Source organism: Bombina bombina, chromosome 8 (genome assembly GCF_027579735.1).
Source record: "Bombina bombina isolate aBomBom1 chromosome 8, aBomBom1.pri, whole genome shotgun sequence".
NCBI classification, from domain to species: Eukaryota; Metazoa; Chordata; class Amphibia; order Anura; family Bombinatoridae; genus Bombina; species Bombina bombina.
Window position 1 is genome coordinate 103,634,967 of NC_069506.1, and position 18,014 is coordinate 103,652,980.

Here is an 18,014-nt window from a genome sequence, read left to right on the forward strand (position 1 = left end):
GCAGATTAGGGGTTAATAAGTGTAAGGCTAGGGGTGTTTAGACTCGGGGTACATGTTAGGGTGTTAGGTGCAGACGTAGAAGTGTTTCCCCATAGCAAACAATGGGGCTGCGTTAAGAGCTGAACGCGGCTTTTTTGCAGGTGTTAGGTTTTTTTTCAGCTCAAACAGCCCCATTGTTTCCTATGGGGGAATCGTGCACGAGCACGTTTTTGAGGCTGGCCGCTTGCGTAAGCAACTCTGGTATCGAGAGTTGAAGCTGCGTTAAAAATGCTCTACGCTCCTTTTTGGAGCCTAACGCAGCCTTTTTGTGGACTCTCAATACCAGAGTTATTTTTATGGTGCGGCCAGAAAAAAGCCGTCGTTAGTTTTTCGGGTCGTTACCGACAAAACTCCAAATCTAGCCGTTAGTTCATTAATTGCTTTGTTTTACATCTTAGTTTAGGATACCGGGGTCTAGCTTTTGGAGGTCTTTTTTATCACAATTTTTCACTTGTATCTGTCTACTCTGCACTTTGGCACTGATTACGACACTTTAAATCTGAGTGTTCCATACTTTTAGGTGTCTTATATTGCAACGTCTCATATTCATTATATTTGTGTTCTTGTGGATACTTCGTTTTAGCCATTCAATCAGCACCAAATATTTATTATAATTATTATTTTGAGTTTTCTTTTCAGTAAAATTAATCCTTAGTACATCTCTCTCAGTATCTATGAAAATATTAACATTGTATACCATTTTTTTTCGCAATTAGAAATTCCTTTTTAATGTTAGGTTATATTAAGACTTCTGAATGACTTATTGTGTCTTGAAAGTAGATTTGAGCTGCGTACTGAATTTTTTTTTAATTATAGTAATGTAGCTAAATAAGACAGTATATGAATATAAAATACAGACAGGAGCTTTTCCTTTTATACAACAGTATCATTACAATACAGGAAAAGGGAAAATAATCAGTCATATTTATTACAGTATGCCTTGAATAAACAAAAAGAAGGTTCTCTAATCCTCTTTGGTGTTTTTCTTTATTTTATGTTTCTACGCTATAAATAGTAAATCTGGATGTTTATTTATCTAGGTTTGGACCATTATTTGACCAACCATAAGATTTGATTTTGTGACTAGCTATTCGGTTTAGTAATGACTGATTAAAGTTGTCAGGTATTATATGACCAATTACAGCTTGTATTGAGAATATGTGTGATAGATAGATAGATAGATAGGCAGATTAGATAGATAGATTAGATAGATTACATAGATTAGATAGACAGATTATATATATATATATATATATATATATATATATATATATATATATATATATATATATAGATAGATAGATTAGATAGTTAAAATGGATAGACAGATTAGATAGATAGAGAGATAGATTAGATAGACAGATTAGATAGATACATAGATTAGACCGATGGATTTATTAGATAGCCAGATTAGATAGATAGACAGATTAGATAGACAGATTAGACAGATGATAGATAGATAAAATAGATAAGATAGATATGCAGATTAGATAGATAAAATAGATGATAGACAGATAGATAACTACATAGATTAGACAGATAGGCAGATTAGATAGATAAAATAGATGATAGATAGATATATAAAATAGATTAGATAGATGGACAGATTAGATAGATAAAATAGAGAGATAAACTAGATGGATAGATGGATTAGATAGACAGATTCGATAGATAGATCGATAGATGATTGATAGATAGATAGATAGATTAGATAGACAGATAGAGATTTAACAAAATGAAAATTTCAGCAAAGTGAGATCAGCATGCAGTAGGAAGCTGCAATTATAAAATGATCTAATTATGTTTTATAAATCTAGTTTGTGTATTAAATATTTTGCTCAACATATATTATTTTTTGTTCTCAGTACATCTTTGCTGCAGCTTATTATAGTTAAGAAATATGATAAACAGCTGTTATTGAATCAGTCAGCTGTATCTGCAACTTCCTTTGCCCTGCTTTTGCTGTATAAGATGTTAAACACAACAGCATTAACTCTCGGGAATACAACCAGCAAACTGGATGCAAAACTGAAAGAGCAGAATGAGAATGGCACTCATTAAATTGTAATTGCTCGAACTCTGGACTGTGTTTTAACCTATGAGTGACATTTATGAATTTCTGAAATTGATTTCAGTACACCAGACCTTCCAACACATGAATCCTCTTTATTTACTATAGATTTTAGTTTCCAGCATACTTATTTAGTTATTTAATAACACCCAGAATAGTACATAAAAATACAAAGAAAGTACAGAGCATAGATCTTAAATAGATGTGAGCACTTAATAAAATATTTGATTGTAGCATAATTGCTTTATATTTATTAATAATACAATCGATTAGGAATACCTAATGTACAATAGTGGAAGTGAAATTTATGTTTCCGTGACACATTAGTGAGTATTCATTAATCAGCCATTTTATGATACCATTGTGTTGTTTTATTTGAAGTTTGCTTTATACGTGAGCAGAAATATCAATGTTCTCAGAAGTGGTAGGGCATTAGTGCAGTTATTGAATTTTTTTCTTTTTCTGGAAAAAAGCCTCATATATAAGGGATATAAAAGTCAAATTTAAACTTTTAAGATTTAGATGGAAAGTTATTAAATAGCTTTTCATGGTATCCTTTGTTGAAAAGCATACATAGATAGTGGTAGTGCACCACTGGGAGCTAGCTGGTAATTGCTAGCTGCACACATATGTCTCTAGTCATTGGCTCACCAGGTGTTCAGCTAGGCCTCCGATGTAAACAAAAGAAAGAAAAGAAACACTATATTGACACACAAATACTGTAAGAGGGTAGTTCATCCAAACAAATTGGTAAGAAAGGAGAGGAGAATGGGATATTTAAAACTTAACTTTTAATGTTATAACTGTATTAAAATAAGTGGGTGTTGAAATAACACCACAATTTACATAAATAACAGACAAAAAAAAATAAAAATGAAAAATTACATATTATATGTACTGCTCCCTGAGTGTCAAGCCAGTAACTATAGTGTCCTAAAGCCGACTGTGTTAAAGGATTAACATATTCAAATAACCCTGAGTGGTAGAAAAGTATACTCGTTAGTAACTAAGATGATCTCAATGGTATAAGAGGCAGAGTCTGAAAAATATATTCCACTATCAATACCAAATCCAAAGTGGTTGTTGGATACCTTTAATACCAATGTGAGGCATGTAAGCAAGTTACTGCTAATAGAAAAACTTTTAACTATCCGTTAGTAACATATTAAATCTAGTTCCCACTAATGAATAATATCAGTATATTAATAGCCAGGGCACCAGTTGAACTATCAATATCACTGCCAAAATGGCTGTGTTGTACCAATTAATACCGTTAAATAAAGGTGAAGGTAACCCACAGGCTATTGAGAACTGTTAGAAAATTAAAAAGATAACATTAAGTTCAAATTAACCTAAAAGAGTAGCAAAGTATGCTCTATGGCAGTACGAGAATGGTAACTAGTTAATAATCAAATGTTCCCTTTGGTGTCTATAAAGGTGTGGATAGTTACTGTTAAGGAGATACCTATAACTACCAGTTAGTACCACAATGAATATAATTCCCAATATAGGGAGAATATCAGAGTGTTAGTAGCCAGGGCATTAATTAGTCTATCAAAACAACAGCCAAAATGGCTGTGTTATACCATTTTAATACCGTAAGATAACGTTAAATAAAGGTGACCCAAGGCTCTTTAAACTGTTAATAAATTAAATTATATTCAACAGGGTTTTGAAAGTCGGACCACGTATATACTAAAGCGGCATAAGGAAAATAACAATCAAGAGACACAAAGCAGGGAGCAGTGCGAACGCCTGACGCGCGTTTCGCATCTGCTTTATCAAAGGCTCACCAGGTGTTCAGCTAGGCCTCAGATGTGTATTGCTACTCTGGAACTAACTTTAACTATTTGCGTAAGCACTGCTCTGTCACGAGGGGTGACAAAATGAGACGGTGCAATGTACATTCTGTATTTAGTTTATGAAGAAGTGTTTATGTTATGAGTAAGTGTAATAAAGGACTTGATTTATCAATTTGTGAATGGACAGGGTTCACATATTGTGAACCTGTCTGAATTTCTTCACAAATTATGGGGCACAATTGTTCCACATATTTAAGCCACTCCCCTACCCTTGCACAGGTCTGTGAGAGTAGGCCTTGTAAATCACATCAGCTAACTCTAAGTTTAAACCGCTGCTTCATTTAATATAATTTGCAGGTTCAAATGAGCAAACCTGAAACCGATCTGTACGTTCGGCTATTGCAAAATAGAGCCCATAGTGTTTTTATTTGTAAACACTGAATGCTGGGACAAGGGTGGGCCATACAGGGGGCAGTGCATAAATGGTAAGGGCAATTAAGAGTTAGGTGGAGGGGCCTCACAATTATGTCTTGCCCTGGGCCCCAAAAATGCTAAGGGTGGTCCTCCTTTAGTGTCGTGTTTATTGTTTGCTGCGCAGTATAAAAGTGCAAACCAGATAAGAGAACTTTGTAGGGAACAGAATAGTGAAAAAAAACTGTAACGTACGTATAAATGTAGCTAAATTTGTGTATTAATTCTTAGTAAGTGTGAACTTTGATTTCTGCAGACTTTTGATATTTTCTGAAACTAATGGTGCATTTACACATTGAAGAAAGCTTAAGGACATTCATAATTTATTTATTTTTTAATTGGTGCACAAATGTTTTCTTTTATCTAGTGTGCTAATGTTTGTGACAGAATATTTACAGTATTTTTTGTTTTCAGGTGTCAGATTCTGGCATATATGCTTGTGTAGCTACAAGCTCAACTGGAGAGACCACATGGAGCGGATACCTTGAAGTTCAAGGTAAATTGAGACTTCTGTATTTGTAGCTGTGATCTTCTTATATACTGATCAGTATTCAGGAAACTGTCGCAGGTTTTGCACAGCAGTTGTGCTATTTATAGACGCAAGAGGCTTGACCTCTCTGTAAACATCTCAGGGCTTTTTTTTTCCTGTCACATTGTCAGAATTCAAGTGTTTTCCGTTATATTGTGTCAGTCTTTATCTAATACACATGGATTTATTTATTTTTGTCCAGAAGAACCAATTCTTTTGAAGAGACATCCAGGAAAAGATTTGCTTTTAGTTATGACAAATGATTCCTCACACAAAGGGAATCTCTCTAATTAATGATGGTTTGCAATTCATTCTCATTATCTCACATTTTGTAACATAAGCATGGCTGTCGATACAACTCAACATTCTTAATGACATTGATATAGTTACTCAAAGTAGCATTAAAACTCAATATTTCACTTTACATTAAATGTTTGGTAATTACATATAAGAAAATTGAATTGGCTGTGTACATATATTAAAGGGACAGTTTACTCAAAATTTCTCTACCCTTTAATTTGTTCCCAATGATCCACTTTACCTGCTGGAGTATATTAAATTGTTTACAAGTAGCTCCTTTACACTTATATTGGCATTTGAAATAGTTGATTTAGCCTGTGGTATCCCCACCTATGCTGAAAGTTTGTGGCCGCAGGTCCAAGCTATAGATAAGCTTTGTAAACACAGCCCGCAGAAGAAATTACACTTCCAGTGGGATATAGCAGAGATAAGGTAATAAAATGTTGATTTTTTCCATTGTTATCTCCAAGTATTGGTGATTGGTTTATGGACAGATATAAGATAAAGAAGCAGGTATATGTACACAATGTGATAAAGTAATGAGATCTGATTATACCTACAAGCTCAATCCATTTTATTAGGTTGTGGTTTCAAAACACAAAATCAGAGCTTTAATATACACAAATAAACCTTAAAAAGCTAATTTTCATACATTTTTTACTCTGCAGTTGGTAAAAAAAGCAATTGTAAACACATTAAGGGAAAAAATATTTTACAGTATACTATCCCTTTAATAATTTGCCCACTTTTCCTTTGATTTTCCTCTGAAAATGTTGTTTCTTTCCATTGACCCTTGGGGAGCTGAAGTGAAGAAGATTAACCCTGCAACACCCTACACTGTGATTTGCTAGTTTATTTTAGGAACTCATTTAAATCTGTCCATAACAGGGCACAGCAAAGGAGATGAGATTACAAATACTATAGAGACTTCTCAAGTAGTATGTCCCAGTACTGTAAGACAATACAAATTCTGCTAATAGACAATTCAAAATTTCCATTAGTAAATTATGTCAACTTGGTTGTTGCTTTTTTTTTAGTCATTTTATGATTATCTTATCATATTGTTGACCCCAAATTGTCTATTCATTCCGCCACCCCAACAAACCAATCCCAAATCAAACACAAACACCAGAGTTGGGGTAAAAAAGGCTGCAGCATATTTTATTAATATTAACAACATAAATAACTTATCTTAAAACTTAAAACCATAAAACCAGGGCTTGCCCTACCAAATTAATATTTTCCGTGCCTGCACCCATAAGGCACGCCTCCCCATGAAAATCACCTCTCCTGCCTATCCCAACAGGAGGTACCATGAACCCCAACCATGGCGTAAGCCATCACCCAGGGCAAGCACCCCATCCCTGCTGCGACAACCATATTCACACATTTACCCTTTTAATTTTCTTTTTTTTTTTTTTTAAACTATTTATTTATTTTTATACAATGAACTTTATTTTTATTTATTTTTTTATTTTATTTTTTTACAAAGAAGAAAAAAAGGTGGGGGGAGGGGGGGCACTTAAGCCGTTCTTCTCCGGATCAGGTAAGTGACTAAAAAGAGCGCGAATCCACTATACTACCAACGCTTTTAAAACCTCTCTTCCAGCCACGCCCCCTTGTCCTTAACCTGAACTCCATTCAGCCAATAGGGGTCAATTACCCCTACCTTCATTTGTACGTCTGGGGTTCTGCTATCTTCTATGGTCCATTTCCTTTCTGTCATACCCTTAAAAAAAAAAAAAAAAAACTTTTTTCCATAGAATTATTCCTCATATTTTCTTTTGTTGTTGTTATTACTTACATTTTGTTTTGAAAGTTTTAAAAAACCGCTTGTAACCTATTTGAAGATTAATGAGTAGATTAATGTTCTGCTTTCTGTTTTTCTAGAAAATGGCGCACCAATACATGTGCAACTTTCTGAGCAAAATCTTGTCCCTGGGTCACCATCGAAACCTGTCGTTATTGATGTCACCAAGAACAGTGTCACATTGACATGGCAGCCCAATTCTCATGCAGGGAACACTCTAATCACTTCCTATATCATTGAAGCATTTAGGTACAGTTTCATTATTTCTAAATATGCAGATTAATTACATTTTTTTTTAGTTCTATATTTAATATTTGCAACCACAGCGATCCCCTTTGTGGAGTAAGTGCAGCAAAAAAACCAAACCACTTCTGGACAGCTGTTTCAAATTTATTCATTCGCAATCACACTCAAAACAGCTGTCCAGAAGTGGTTTGTTTTTTTGCTGTACTTACTCCATAAAGGGGATCTCTGTGAGATATTCTATATCTGATTTGGATATTTTACCCAGAGTTCTCTGGTGCATTGATAACAATGTACACAGAATACTTCTGGGGAAAAAAAGCAACTTGGGATATTTGCCTAGATGTGTTAATGGTCTATACAATAATCTATACAATAATTCTATGGGCTCCATTTATCAAGCCGTGGTTGCCGCTTCAGAGGCCCATTGCTTCAGACTCACCTGAAACGAAAGTTAAAGGGACAGTCTAGTCAAAATTAAACTTTCATGATTCAGATAGTTTACATTGGTTTTCACTGTTTATTGGCTGACAAGGGCAACTACCACATTTGTATTGGTGGACAAGTCTCCACAAGTCTGTCAACATCTGTTTTCATAACATAGAACAAATAATAATGATTCCATCAGCCAATCAGAATTTTCCTACCTTAATTTCAATTGGCTGATAGAATCCTATCAGCCAATCGGAATTCGAGGGACGCCATCTTGGATGACGTCCCTTAAAGGAACCTTCATTCGTCGTCTAGTTGTCGGAAGAAGAGGATGGATCCGCGCCGGAGGTCTTCAAGATGAGCCGCTCGTCATTGGATGGAAGAACATAGAAGATGCCGCCTGGATGAAGATGTTTGCCGGTCCGGATGTCCTCTTCTGCCTGGATAGGTGGATAGGATGAAGACTTCTGCCCGAAGATGGACTTCTTCAGCCGCCGCTTGGATCAAGACTTCAGCCGGAGGATGGATGTCTTCAGCCCCCCCCCCCCCCCCGCTTGGGCTTGGATCAAGACATCGGAGCCAGGACGGATCGGTGATACCCGGTGTGGTGAAGATAAGGTAGGAAGATCTTCAGGGGCTTAGTGTTAGGTTTATTTAAGGGGGGTTTGGGTTAGATTAGGGGTATGTGGGTTGTGGGTTGTAATGTTGGGGGGGGTATTGTATGTTTTTTTTTCCAGGCAAAAGAGCTGAATTCTTTGGGGCATGCCCCGCAAATGGCCCTTTTAAGGGATGGTAAGGTAAAAGAGCTTTTCTATTTTAATTTTAGAATAGGGTAGGGCATTTTTTTATTTTGGGGGGCTTTGATATTTTATTAGGGGGCTTAGAGTAGGTATAATTAGTTTAAAATTGTTGTAATATTTTTCTAATGTTTGTAAATATTTTTTTATTTTTTGTAACTTAGTTCTTTTTTATTTTTTGTACTTTAGTTAGTTTATTTAATTGTATTTATTTGTAGGTATTGTATTTAATTAATTTATTGATAGTGTAGTGTTAGGTTTAATTGTAGATAATTGTAGGTATTTTATTTAAGTAATTTATTGATAGTGTAGTGTTAGGTTTAATTGTAACTTAGGTTAGGATTTATTTTACAGGTAATTTTGTAATTATTTTAACTAGGTAGCTATTAAATAGTTCTTAACTATTTAATAGCTATTGTACCTGGTTAAAATAAATACAAAGTTGCCTGTAAAATAAATATTAATCCTAAAATAGCTACAATATAATTATTCGTTATATTGTAGCTATATTAGGGTTTATTTTACAGGTAAGTATTTATCTTTAAATAGGAATAATTTATTTAATAAAAATTATTTTATTTCGTTAGAATAAAATTATATTTAACTTAGGGGGGTGTTAGGGTTAGACTTAGCTTTAGGGGTTAATACATTTATTATAGTAGCGGTGAGGTCCGGTCGGCAGATTAGGGGTTAATAATTGAAGTTAGGTGTCGGCGATGTTTGGGAGGGCAGATTAGGGGTTAATACTATTTCTTATAGGGTTATTGAGGCGGGAGTGAGGCGGATTAGGGGTTAATAACTTTATTAGAGTAGCGGTGAGGTCCGGTCGGCAGATTAGGGGTTAATTATTGTAGGTAGCTGGCGGCGACGTTGTGGGGGGCAGATTTGGGGTTAATAAATATAATATAGGGGTTGGCGGTGTTAGGGGCAGCAGATTAGGGGTACATAGGGATAATGTAGGTTGCGGCGGTGTACGGAGCGGCAGATTAGGGGTTTAAAAAAATATGCAGGTATCAGCGATAGCGGGGGTGGCAGATTAGGGGTTAATAAGTGTAAGGCTAGGGGTGTTTAGACTCGGGGTACATGTTAGGGTGTTAGGTGCAGACTTAGGAAGTGTTTCCCCATAGGAAACAATGGGGCTGTGTTAGGAGCTGAACGCTGCTTTTTTGCAGGTGTTTTTTTTTCAGCTCAAACTGTCCCAATGTTTCCTATGGGGGAATCGTGCACGAGCACATTTTTTAAGCTGGCCGCGTCCGTAAGCACTGCTGGTATTTAGAGTTGCAGTGTCAGTAAATTATGCTCTACGCTCCCTTTTTGGAGCCTAACGCAGCCATTCTGTGAACTCTAAATACCAGCGGTATTTAAAAGGTGCGGCCAAAAAAAGCATGCGTAGCTAACGCACCCCTTCTAACGCAAAACTCCAAATCTAGGCCTAAAATAATATGGTTGCATAAGTGTGAACACCCTTTTATAACTGGGGATGTAGCTGTGTTCAGAATTAATCAATCACATTCAAAATCATGTTAAATAGGAGTCAGTACACACCTGTCATCATTTAAAGTGCCTCTGATTAACCCCAAATAAAGTTCAGCTGTTGTAGTAGGTCTTTCCTGACATTTTTTTAGTTGCATCCTACAGTAAAAGCCATGGTCCGCAGAGAGCTTCTAAAGCATCAGGGGGATCTCATTGTTAAAAGGTATCAGTCAGGAGAAGGGTACAAAAGAATTTCCAAGGCATTAGATATACCATGGAACACAGTGAAGACAGTCATCATCAAGTGAAGAAAATATGGTGCAACAGTGACATTACCAAGAACTGGACATCCCTCCAAAATTGATGAAAAGACGAGAAGAAAACTGGTCTGGGAGGCTGCCAAGAGGCTATGGGGTAGAGTGGCAAGACAGAAGCCTTTTCTTACAAATAAAAACATCCAAGCCCGGCTAAATTTTGCAAAAACACATCTGAAGTTTCCCAAAAGCATGTTGCAAAAGATGTTCTGGTCTGATGAAACCAAAATTGAACTTTTGGCCATAATTCCAAAAGATATGTTTGGCGCAAAAACAACACTGCATATCACCAAAAGAACACCATACCCACAGTGAAGCATGGTGGTGTCAGCATCATGCTTTGGGGCTGTTTTTCTTTAGCTGGAACTGGGGCCTTAGTCAAGGTAGAGGGAATAATGAACAGTTCCAAATACCAGCAATATTGGCACAAAACATTCAGGCTTCTGCTAGAAAGCTGAATATGAAGAGGAACTTCATCTTTCAGCATGACAACGATCCAAAGCATACATCCAAATCAACAAAGGAATGGCTTCACCAGAAGAAGATTAAAGTTTTGAGATGGCCCAGCCAGAGCCCGGACCTGAATACAATTCAAAATCTGTGGGTTGATCTGAAGAGGGCTGTGCACAGGAGATGCCCTTGCATTCTGACAGATTTAGAGTTTTTGCAAAGAAGAGTGGGCAAATCTTACCAAGTCAAGATGTGCCATGCTGAAAAACTCATACCCAAAAAGACTGAGTGCTGTAATAAAATCAAAAGGTGCTTCAATAAAGTATTAGTTTAAGGGTGTTCACACTTATGCAACCATATTATTTTAGTTTTTTATTTTTATTTCCCTTTACCTAAAAGATTTCAGTTTGTTTTTCAATTGAGTTGTACAGTTTATAGGTCACATTAAAGGTGGAAAAAGTTCTGAAATGATTTATCTTTGTCTCATTTTTTTACATCACAGAAACCTGACATTTTAACAGGGGTGTGTAGACTTTTTATATCCACTGTATATACCCTACTGTAATAAAAAGCTTATTTTAGGATTGCCAATGTTTCTGACACAAAAACGGTCATCCATTACAGCAAAGGAAGACTTTCTAAAATGCATATTTTATAATTTTCAAAATATGTGTTGTTGCAGGCAACTGAAAGATAACCATCATTCAAACTATCAGTTTGTTGTTTAATAATGTTCTGTTTTTAATTTTAAAAGATATATTTGGTTGACATTTATATATCTTTTTTAGTAGCATAAAGCATTTTGATTTAAGTCTGCTGTTGTAAACACTAAATGCAATTGTTTGTGTATATGATATATCCACATATATATATATATATATATATATATATATATATATATATTTTTTAAAATCTGCAAATTCTACATAGTAGCAAAATGTTTTTTACCCTATAATTTGTAATATAATAATCACTTTCCAAAAAACAGCTTTTAATTCTTTAAAAACTGTTTTTTTAAAATACTTAAAAAAAATAAAATTCAAACAGCTTTTGCTGGTGTTGAGTTACTCTATATCCAATATTTTTTTTGCAAACATTTTTTCTGAGTATATATGCCAGGGTGCTAGTGTACATATCACAGGGCCAGCTGAAGCCATCTGCTTTGGTGTTTTCAGAGATTTATAGAGTGCTCAGGTGGTGAATGGTTGGGTCGACACGGCAAAACTTTTGCAAACTCCCAAGACAGGAAAGCTGCACTATAAATCAGAAAGTGTGTCTGGACTATAGAAAGGATTGTAAAAAACACACTGGATTTATATGCAAACTGCTCATAAGTGTATAATTTTGCTATAACTTCAGACCTAGATTTATTTTTCTTAGTGACTTTTTAAAAAAAAATAAAAAATTAAGTAATAGTTTAAAAATAGCAAAGTTATATGGAGAAGGCCATTATAATCCACTAACGATCAAGAGTTGATTTTACTTAATTTACTTCTTTTAGCTTATTTGTTTCATTCTCTTAATATTCGTTGTTAAAGCATATCTAGATATGGTCAGTAGTTCCTAATTGGTGGCTGCACATAGATGCCTCGTACGATTGGCTTACACATGTGCATTGCTATTTCTTCAACAAAGGATATCTAAAGAATGAAGCAAATTACATAATTGAAGTAAATTGGAATGTTGTTTAAAATTATATTCTCTATCTGAATCATGAAAGAAAATGTTGGGGTTTTATGTCCCTTTAAAATGATATAGAAATGAAAAAACAAACAGAGTGCTATCAATAGACTTATCCATTATGTTTATTAAAAAACATATTTGTTAAACCTTAACCCATAGAAGTTGTTAGGACATTTCATGCCATCCTAAAAGCATTAAGCTTTATTGCCGTTAGGACGGCATGGAACATTCTAATTTTTGTGATGTCCTTCTCCCCTTGAAGAAACTTCGGTGTATCTGACTGGGGGATGTACCTAGCAGCACAGGAAGTCCCCTAGGAGCCAATAAGCACTCTTTGGAGTCACGTAATTGCAGTGACAATCATGTGACTTCCTTTCTGGCCCTATGTTTACGTTCTTAAGTTAGGCAGATGCCGGCGTAACGAAAGGGGTTAATGTTAACACACTCCTATACCACCTGAAGACCATTTTTGGTTACCAGTTCAAAAGAAAAGAATAAAAATGAAAGTTTTACTTAGAACCCAGCTTGGCTCCCTGGGCTTAGGGTAAGTGCCAATATCACTTTGAAGATTTACAGATAAATAGATGTTTCAATGTATTAACTGTATTCCTATCTTTCTGTTAGGGTTAAATATCCCCACTTTCTTTGTCCTTTTGATGTCCCTTTAGTGTTGTCATTATGGACACAGATGCCGATATTGAATTTATTGAAGGATAAAAGATAATGCTTTGTTTGAATATGCCATTGAAGTTGGTTGAAAGCAACAACTAAAAAAAAGCAGTGACTACATTTTTCATTCATAAGGTATCTGCCCTAAGATAAACACTTCAGTCTACAATACATTCAAAGAAAAAAGAAAAAAAAAGGTCATTTTATGACTATGAATTGGAATCTGCCACACAGCTAGCATAGAAAGCCTGCTGTCATATTGAAAGAAATAGTGAAATATGAGGATTTCCCTTGACAACGCAAACACAAACTGACATTACTCAAAGACATTATCAAGGAGCACCCTCTGATTATTACTTGTTTTCCGACAGAGAGACATGCACTCTCTGATATCTATTGTAGCTAGCAAGCAGCCTGCCAACCCTTGATATTTAGTCTTTGTTCAAGCATATTATATGCACTGTTGTCACAAAGGGACTTTGCTTTTTTGAGTGGATACTGGGATTGAGTATCTAATTCTGCTCAAATGTTTTGAGAACTTGATAATTGTGCTATCCAATATAATAACAGTCACCTTATCTGTTTCCTCTTCAATACAGCCAGTCGTCAGGTAGCACCTGGCAAACCGTTGCAGACAATGTTAAAGTGGAAAAACATACAGTAGTTGGATTAAATCCGAACACTATTTACCTTTTCATCATCCGCGCAATGAACACTTATGGTCTCAGTGACCCAAGTCCAATTTCAGAACCTGTTCGTACACAAGGTAAGTTAAATAAAGGTTCTGTTTATTTGTTTATTGCAAGAACAACATTGAAACTACAGTTCCAAATTTCCTGCAAGAGACATCATGTGATTGTTTACTGGCTGCATATAACCTAATAATATTTCTGGCAAGACATGGTGGAACATCCAATCAGAAGCTGTGCTACCCGCTCTAATGGGGCGTCTGGGGAGCTAATCACAATAGTGACCACAGGGTGGTAAAAATGTGTATTTATTGTTAATCAAGTAGTTAAGAATGTACATACAGTATGTCTAGATTACATAGTTTAAAGGGGCAGTAAACCTACAAAATAATGTTATATAATTTTGCACAAAGTGCAGAATTATATAACATTAGCTTAGCGCCAAGTATATACAATAAAATGTTTCTGAGATTTTTTACTATGAAGTTGAGTTTTGAAGAATGCCACTCCTGGCTCTACTGAAGGGGTCTGTTTTTTCTTAAGCGCATCGCAGGCACATTGTCTGGTCACAGCGCGCCCGATCGCGCAATTAAAATGAATTTAGCTCGCTCACGCTACCAGACCATAGCAGGAGTGAGCTACATTCCTTTGAATGTCGCGAACGGGCGCGCTGAGACCAGACAGCGTGCCCGCAATGCGCTTAAGAAAAAACAGACCCGCAGGAGCGCCATTCTGCAAAACTTTGTAGTAAAAAAATCTCAGGAACACTTTGTTGTATAAACTTAGTACTAAGCTAATGTTATATAAATCTGCACTTTATGCAGAATTATATAACATTATTCTGTAGGTTTACTGCCCCTTTAAAGTTTCTCAAAGAACATTGTTAAAAATGTGCCTTTATTTGATATATTTAGTTTTGTAGTGATGGATATATCAAAATTATGTCATCATTACAATTTATGTAAAGCTGTATTGAATATATTTTTTCTAGGCTTTTGTCTACTACATAGCTCTCATGAGAATTCAGAATTCGCAATCTTACTTTGTAAAATGGGATTTAATTATAAGAAATTAAGGTTTTACTTTCTGAAAAAAACGTCTAATTAGTTTATGCTAATGTAATAAAGGTATCACCAGCTATTTTCTACAAAAAAAAAAAACAAATCAACAAACTAGTTTTTTCACAATTCATGAAATTTATCTTTTAAAAGATTGATTCCTGGTTGGTGTTGTTGGGTTAATTTTATTTTATGTTTCAAATCAAGCTTTATAGTTATTGTTATACAGTAAATTTGTAATCAATATCACATGTGTTTTGTAGATGTAAGCCCCACAAGGCAAGGTGTTGATCATCGACAAGTGCAACGGGAGCTAGGGGAGGTTGTAGTCCAACTTCAAAAACCGGTCATACTTACATCATCAACTGTCCAGGTTACATGGACTGTAAGTTACATTTGAACAATTAGAATGATGTTTTTAGTTTACTTTTCAGTTTATTGTTGTTGTTATTTATATATATATATATATACTCATCAGTATGGCAAGGAGTTGAATTATTGTTTGATTTCTTGACATTGACAAAAACACAGTTAATTAGACTGTGTCTGCACATCTGTATTTTATAAGATATAAACCAGGAGTTAACAAATACAGTATATATTACATTGAGGAACTAATAAGAATACTGATTGACAAATACATATTTGTAGATGCCAGGGAAAGATAATTGTGTGGAACTACATATAATAATCACATTTGGGACTGAATCATCGACCAGTACCTAAGTCAAGCTATAAACTAATTTTTTATCATTATACCAAGGCAAAGACACCAGTGTTGTATTGTTAATGAGTCTAAGGATTGCTAATTATATATATGTATAAAAATTAACTATATATATATATATATATATATATATATATATATATATATAATTATATAATGTACGCTGTGTGTATATATGGGTGAGGTGCTTATTATTTGTTTTTAAAATGAAAAGAAAAAAATCACCATTTAAACTTAAAGCCTTAGGGGAAGGACAGACAATGTAAATGCCTGCAATTATCTAAGATGGAAGGTTTTAAAATGCCCCAGATGAAGGACCCCAAGCAAAAGGCATTCCTAATAGGATATTTTAAATCAATGTTTTATTTTGACATGTTGCTGTGGGCAACAACCATCTCTAAAGCTTGTTGCTGTTGGTAACAAATAGTAAGCTTAACCAATCAGAGAACAACAATTAATTTCCTTGATTTAAACCCCCACACATTTTGTTCTGGTTTCTAAAAAATAAATGACAGTTTTTATATTACATTAAATGGTAGGAAATAGCTCCTGGTAACATGCTATAAAAAAAAAAAAAAAAACAGAATATGCCACAATGTTTTTTTTTTTACACAAATAATATATGATAGAAATTAAAAATGCTAAGTAAAACTACAGATAGTTATATTTTTATGTCATACATTACAAAATATGTTAATTTACAACATACAAGTTATAATGTTTCCTAATTTTTATGTAATTGAGTAATAAATGCTTAGTATACACACACATATACACACACACACACATATATGGAGGTGCTTGTTATACCAGATGTATTTTTATAGGTGCATTCTAAAAAAATTAAATACATAGGTGACCTATATTCAAATTTTTCTCTGTTAAACTTTTTTCACCTTGTCACAACTATTGATTTAACTTGACTATTTATTTTCAATGTGCATATCTTGCTTCAATATTTTTCCCTTTCTTTAGGTGGATCGTCAGGCTCAGTTTATCCAAGGGTATAGGGTTATGTATCGTCCAAAATCCAGCGTTTGGGTTGTACAGGATGTAAAATCCCCATCAGAACGCACTGCCATCCTTGTGGACATTAAAAAAGGCACAGAATATGAAATCAAGATACGTCCTTATTTTGATGAGTTTCAAGGCATGGACAGTGAAGTGCTTTTGATACGGACACCTGAAGAAGGTAATATGCCCACAGGGAAATTATAAAATGTGTTACAAGAATGCTTTCCTGTTGATGGAAGTTCATTGTTGTGTATTGCAGGCACAGAAGAATGCTCAACCAAAACACTTGTCCAGATAACTGGAAAGCTCTTGAGTTTTAACATAAAAAATATGCTAGTGATTAGAATATACTGATTGTATATTATTGGAGTGAGCATCAAAATGCTTCTCCTGCTATGTAAGCCACGAATGAGAGATTAAACTGAGATAAAGGAAAATATATTAGTAAGTTTTAAGGTTATTGGGGATTATGTTGTCACCTTAGACTGATTTATCTAGCATGTTTTAAGACAGTGGCTAGTTGTATACGTGTTCAATAGTTGTCAAAAAAGGAACACTATCAAGAAAAATAATCTATCTGAATTTTAAAATACAAAACCGTAGGTGGTGAGGCCAGAAAGATTAGTTTTTTTAAATTACAATAAGTATTTATACTTGCTGATAAATGGGATGTTTAAAACATGACAATACAGAGGTTGTGAAAATTTAGAATTTACAGATGAGCATTGGAAACAAGTAAAAAAATGCAGCTATTATACAATTGTATCAGTCACATCATGTAATATAGGGTGTTAAGGAGCTTCCTAATAAATTGTATATTAATTGCATTAGTTAATACTGACTCACTTCATTCTACAGTTCTACATATCATTTTGTATAGTAGTTGATTTCGTTTTTGTATGTCTTTATCTTTCTGTTTATTCATCATTACAAATGTGTAGTCACTGGTATGTATGATGAAGGAAATAGTGCCTATAGTATTTTGTTTAACCCTGATAAAATGATTGGTTTATAAAGAAATTATATTTTACTAAATAGATGGATAAAGAAAATGAGAAACAGGAGTGTTGTATTTTTTCATTCATTTGTCATATTTCCATATTCTATAAAATAACTGAAATAATTATTTCTAATTTGCATTTTTATCTAAAATATCTTAGATAGAATATAAATTGATCAAACATTCTTTAAGTAAATATAATTTTAACATTCTTAATTCCCATTTTTTTTCTTTGTGCCAGTATTACATCTATGAATACATATTTTTCAGACATTTTAATGGGGGGGCTATAAAGCAATATTGATGTTAATAAAATATTCTATATGGGCTTTGTAGTAATGTGAAAGCTATGGAAATTGCTATCAACTTGACAGGTTTGGGTGTGCAAGATTTTTCAAACACATCATCTTGGAAAAATGATTTACTTAAATGTCCCTTGACAA

The 18,014-nt window shown here is 34.4% G+C and overlaps 1 protein-coding gene across 1 annotated transcript in view; it reads left to right on the top strand.

The window, feature by feature from the left end:
* The window catches only part of ROBO3 (roundabout guidance receptor 3), a 255,098-nt gene that overhangs the window by 198,328 nt on the left and 38,756 nt on the right, over positions 1-18,014 (top strand). Inside the window, exons 10-14 of the mRNA XM_053690485.1 lie at positions 4,798-4,879; positions 7,103-7,271; positions 13,683-13,849; positions 15,094-15,215; positions 16,533-16,749. Coding sequence (XP_053546460.1) covers positions 4,798-4,879; positions 7,103-7,271; positions 13,683-13,849; positions 15,094-15,215; positions 16,533-16,749 — 757 coding nt within the window. The remainder of the gene's footprint in view (positions 1-4,797; positions 4,880-7,102; positions 7,272-13,682; positions 13,850-15,093; positions 15,216-16,532; positions 16,750-18,014) is intronic.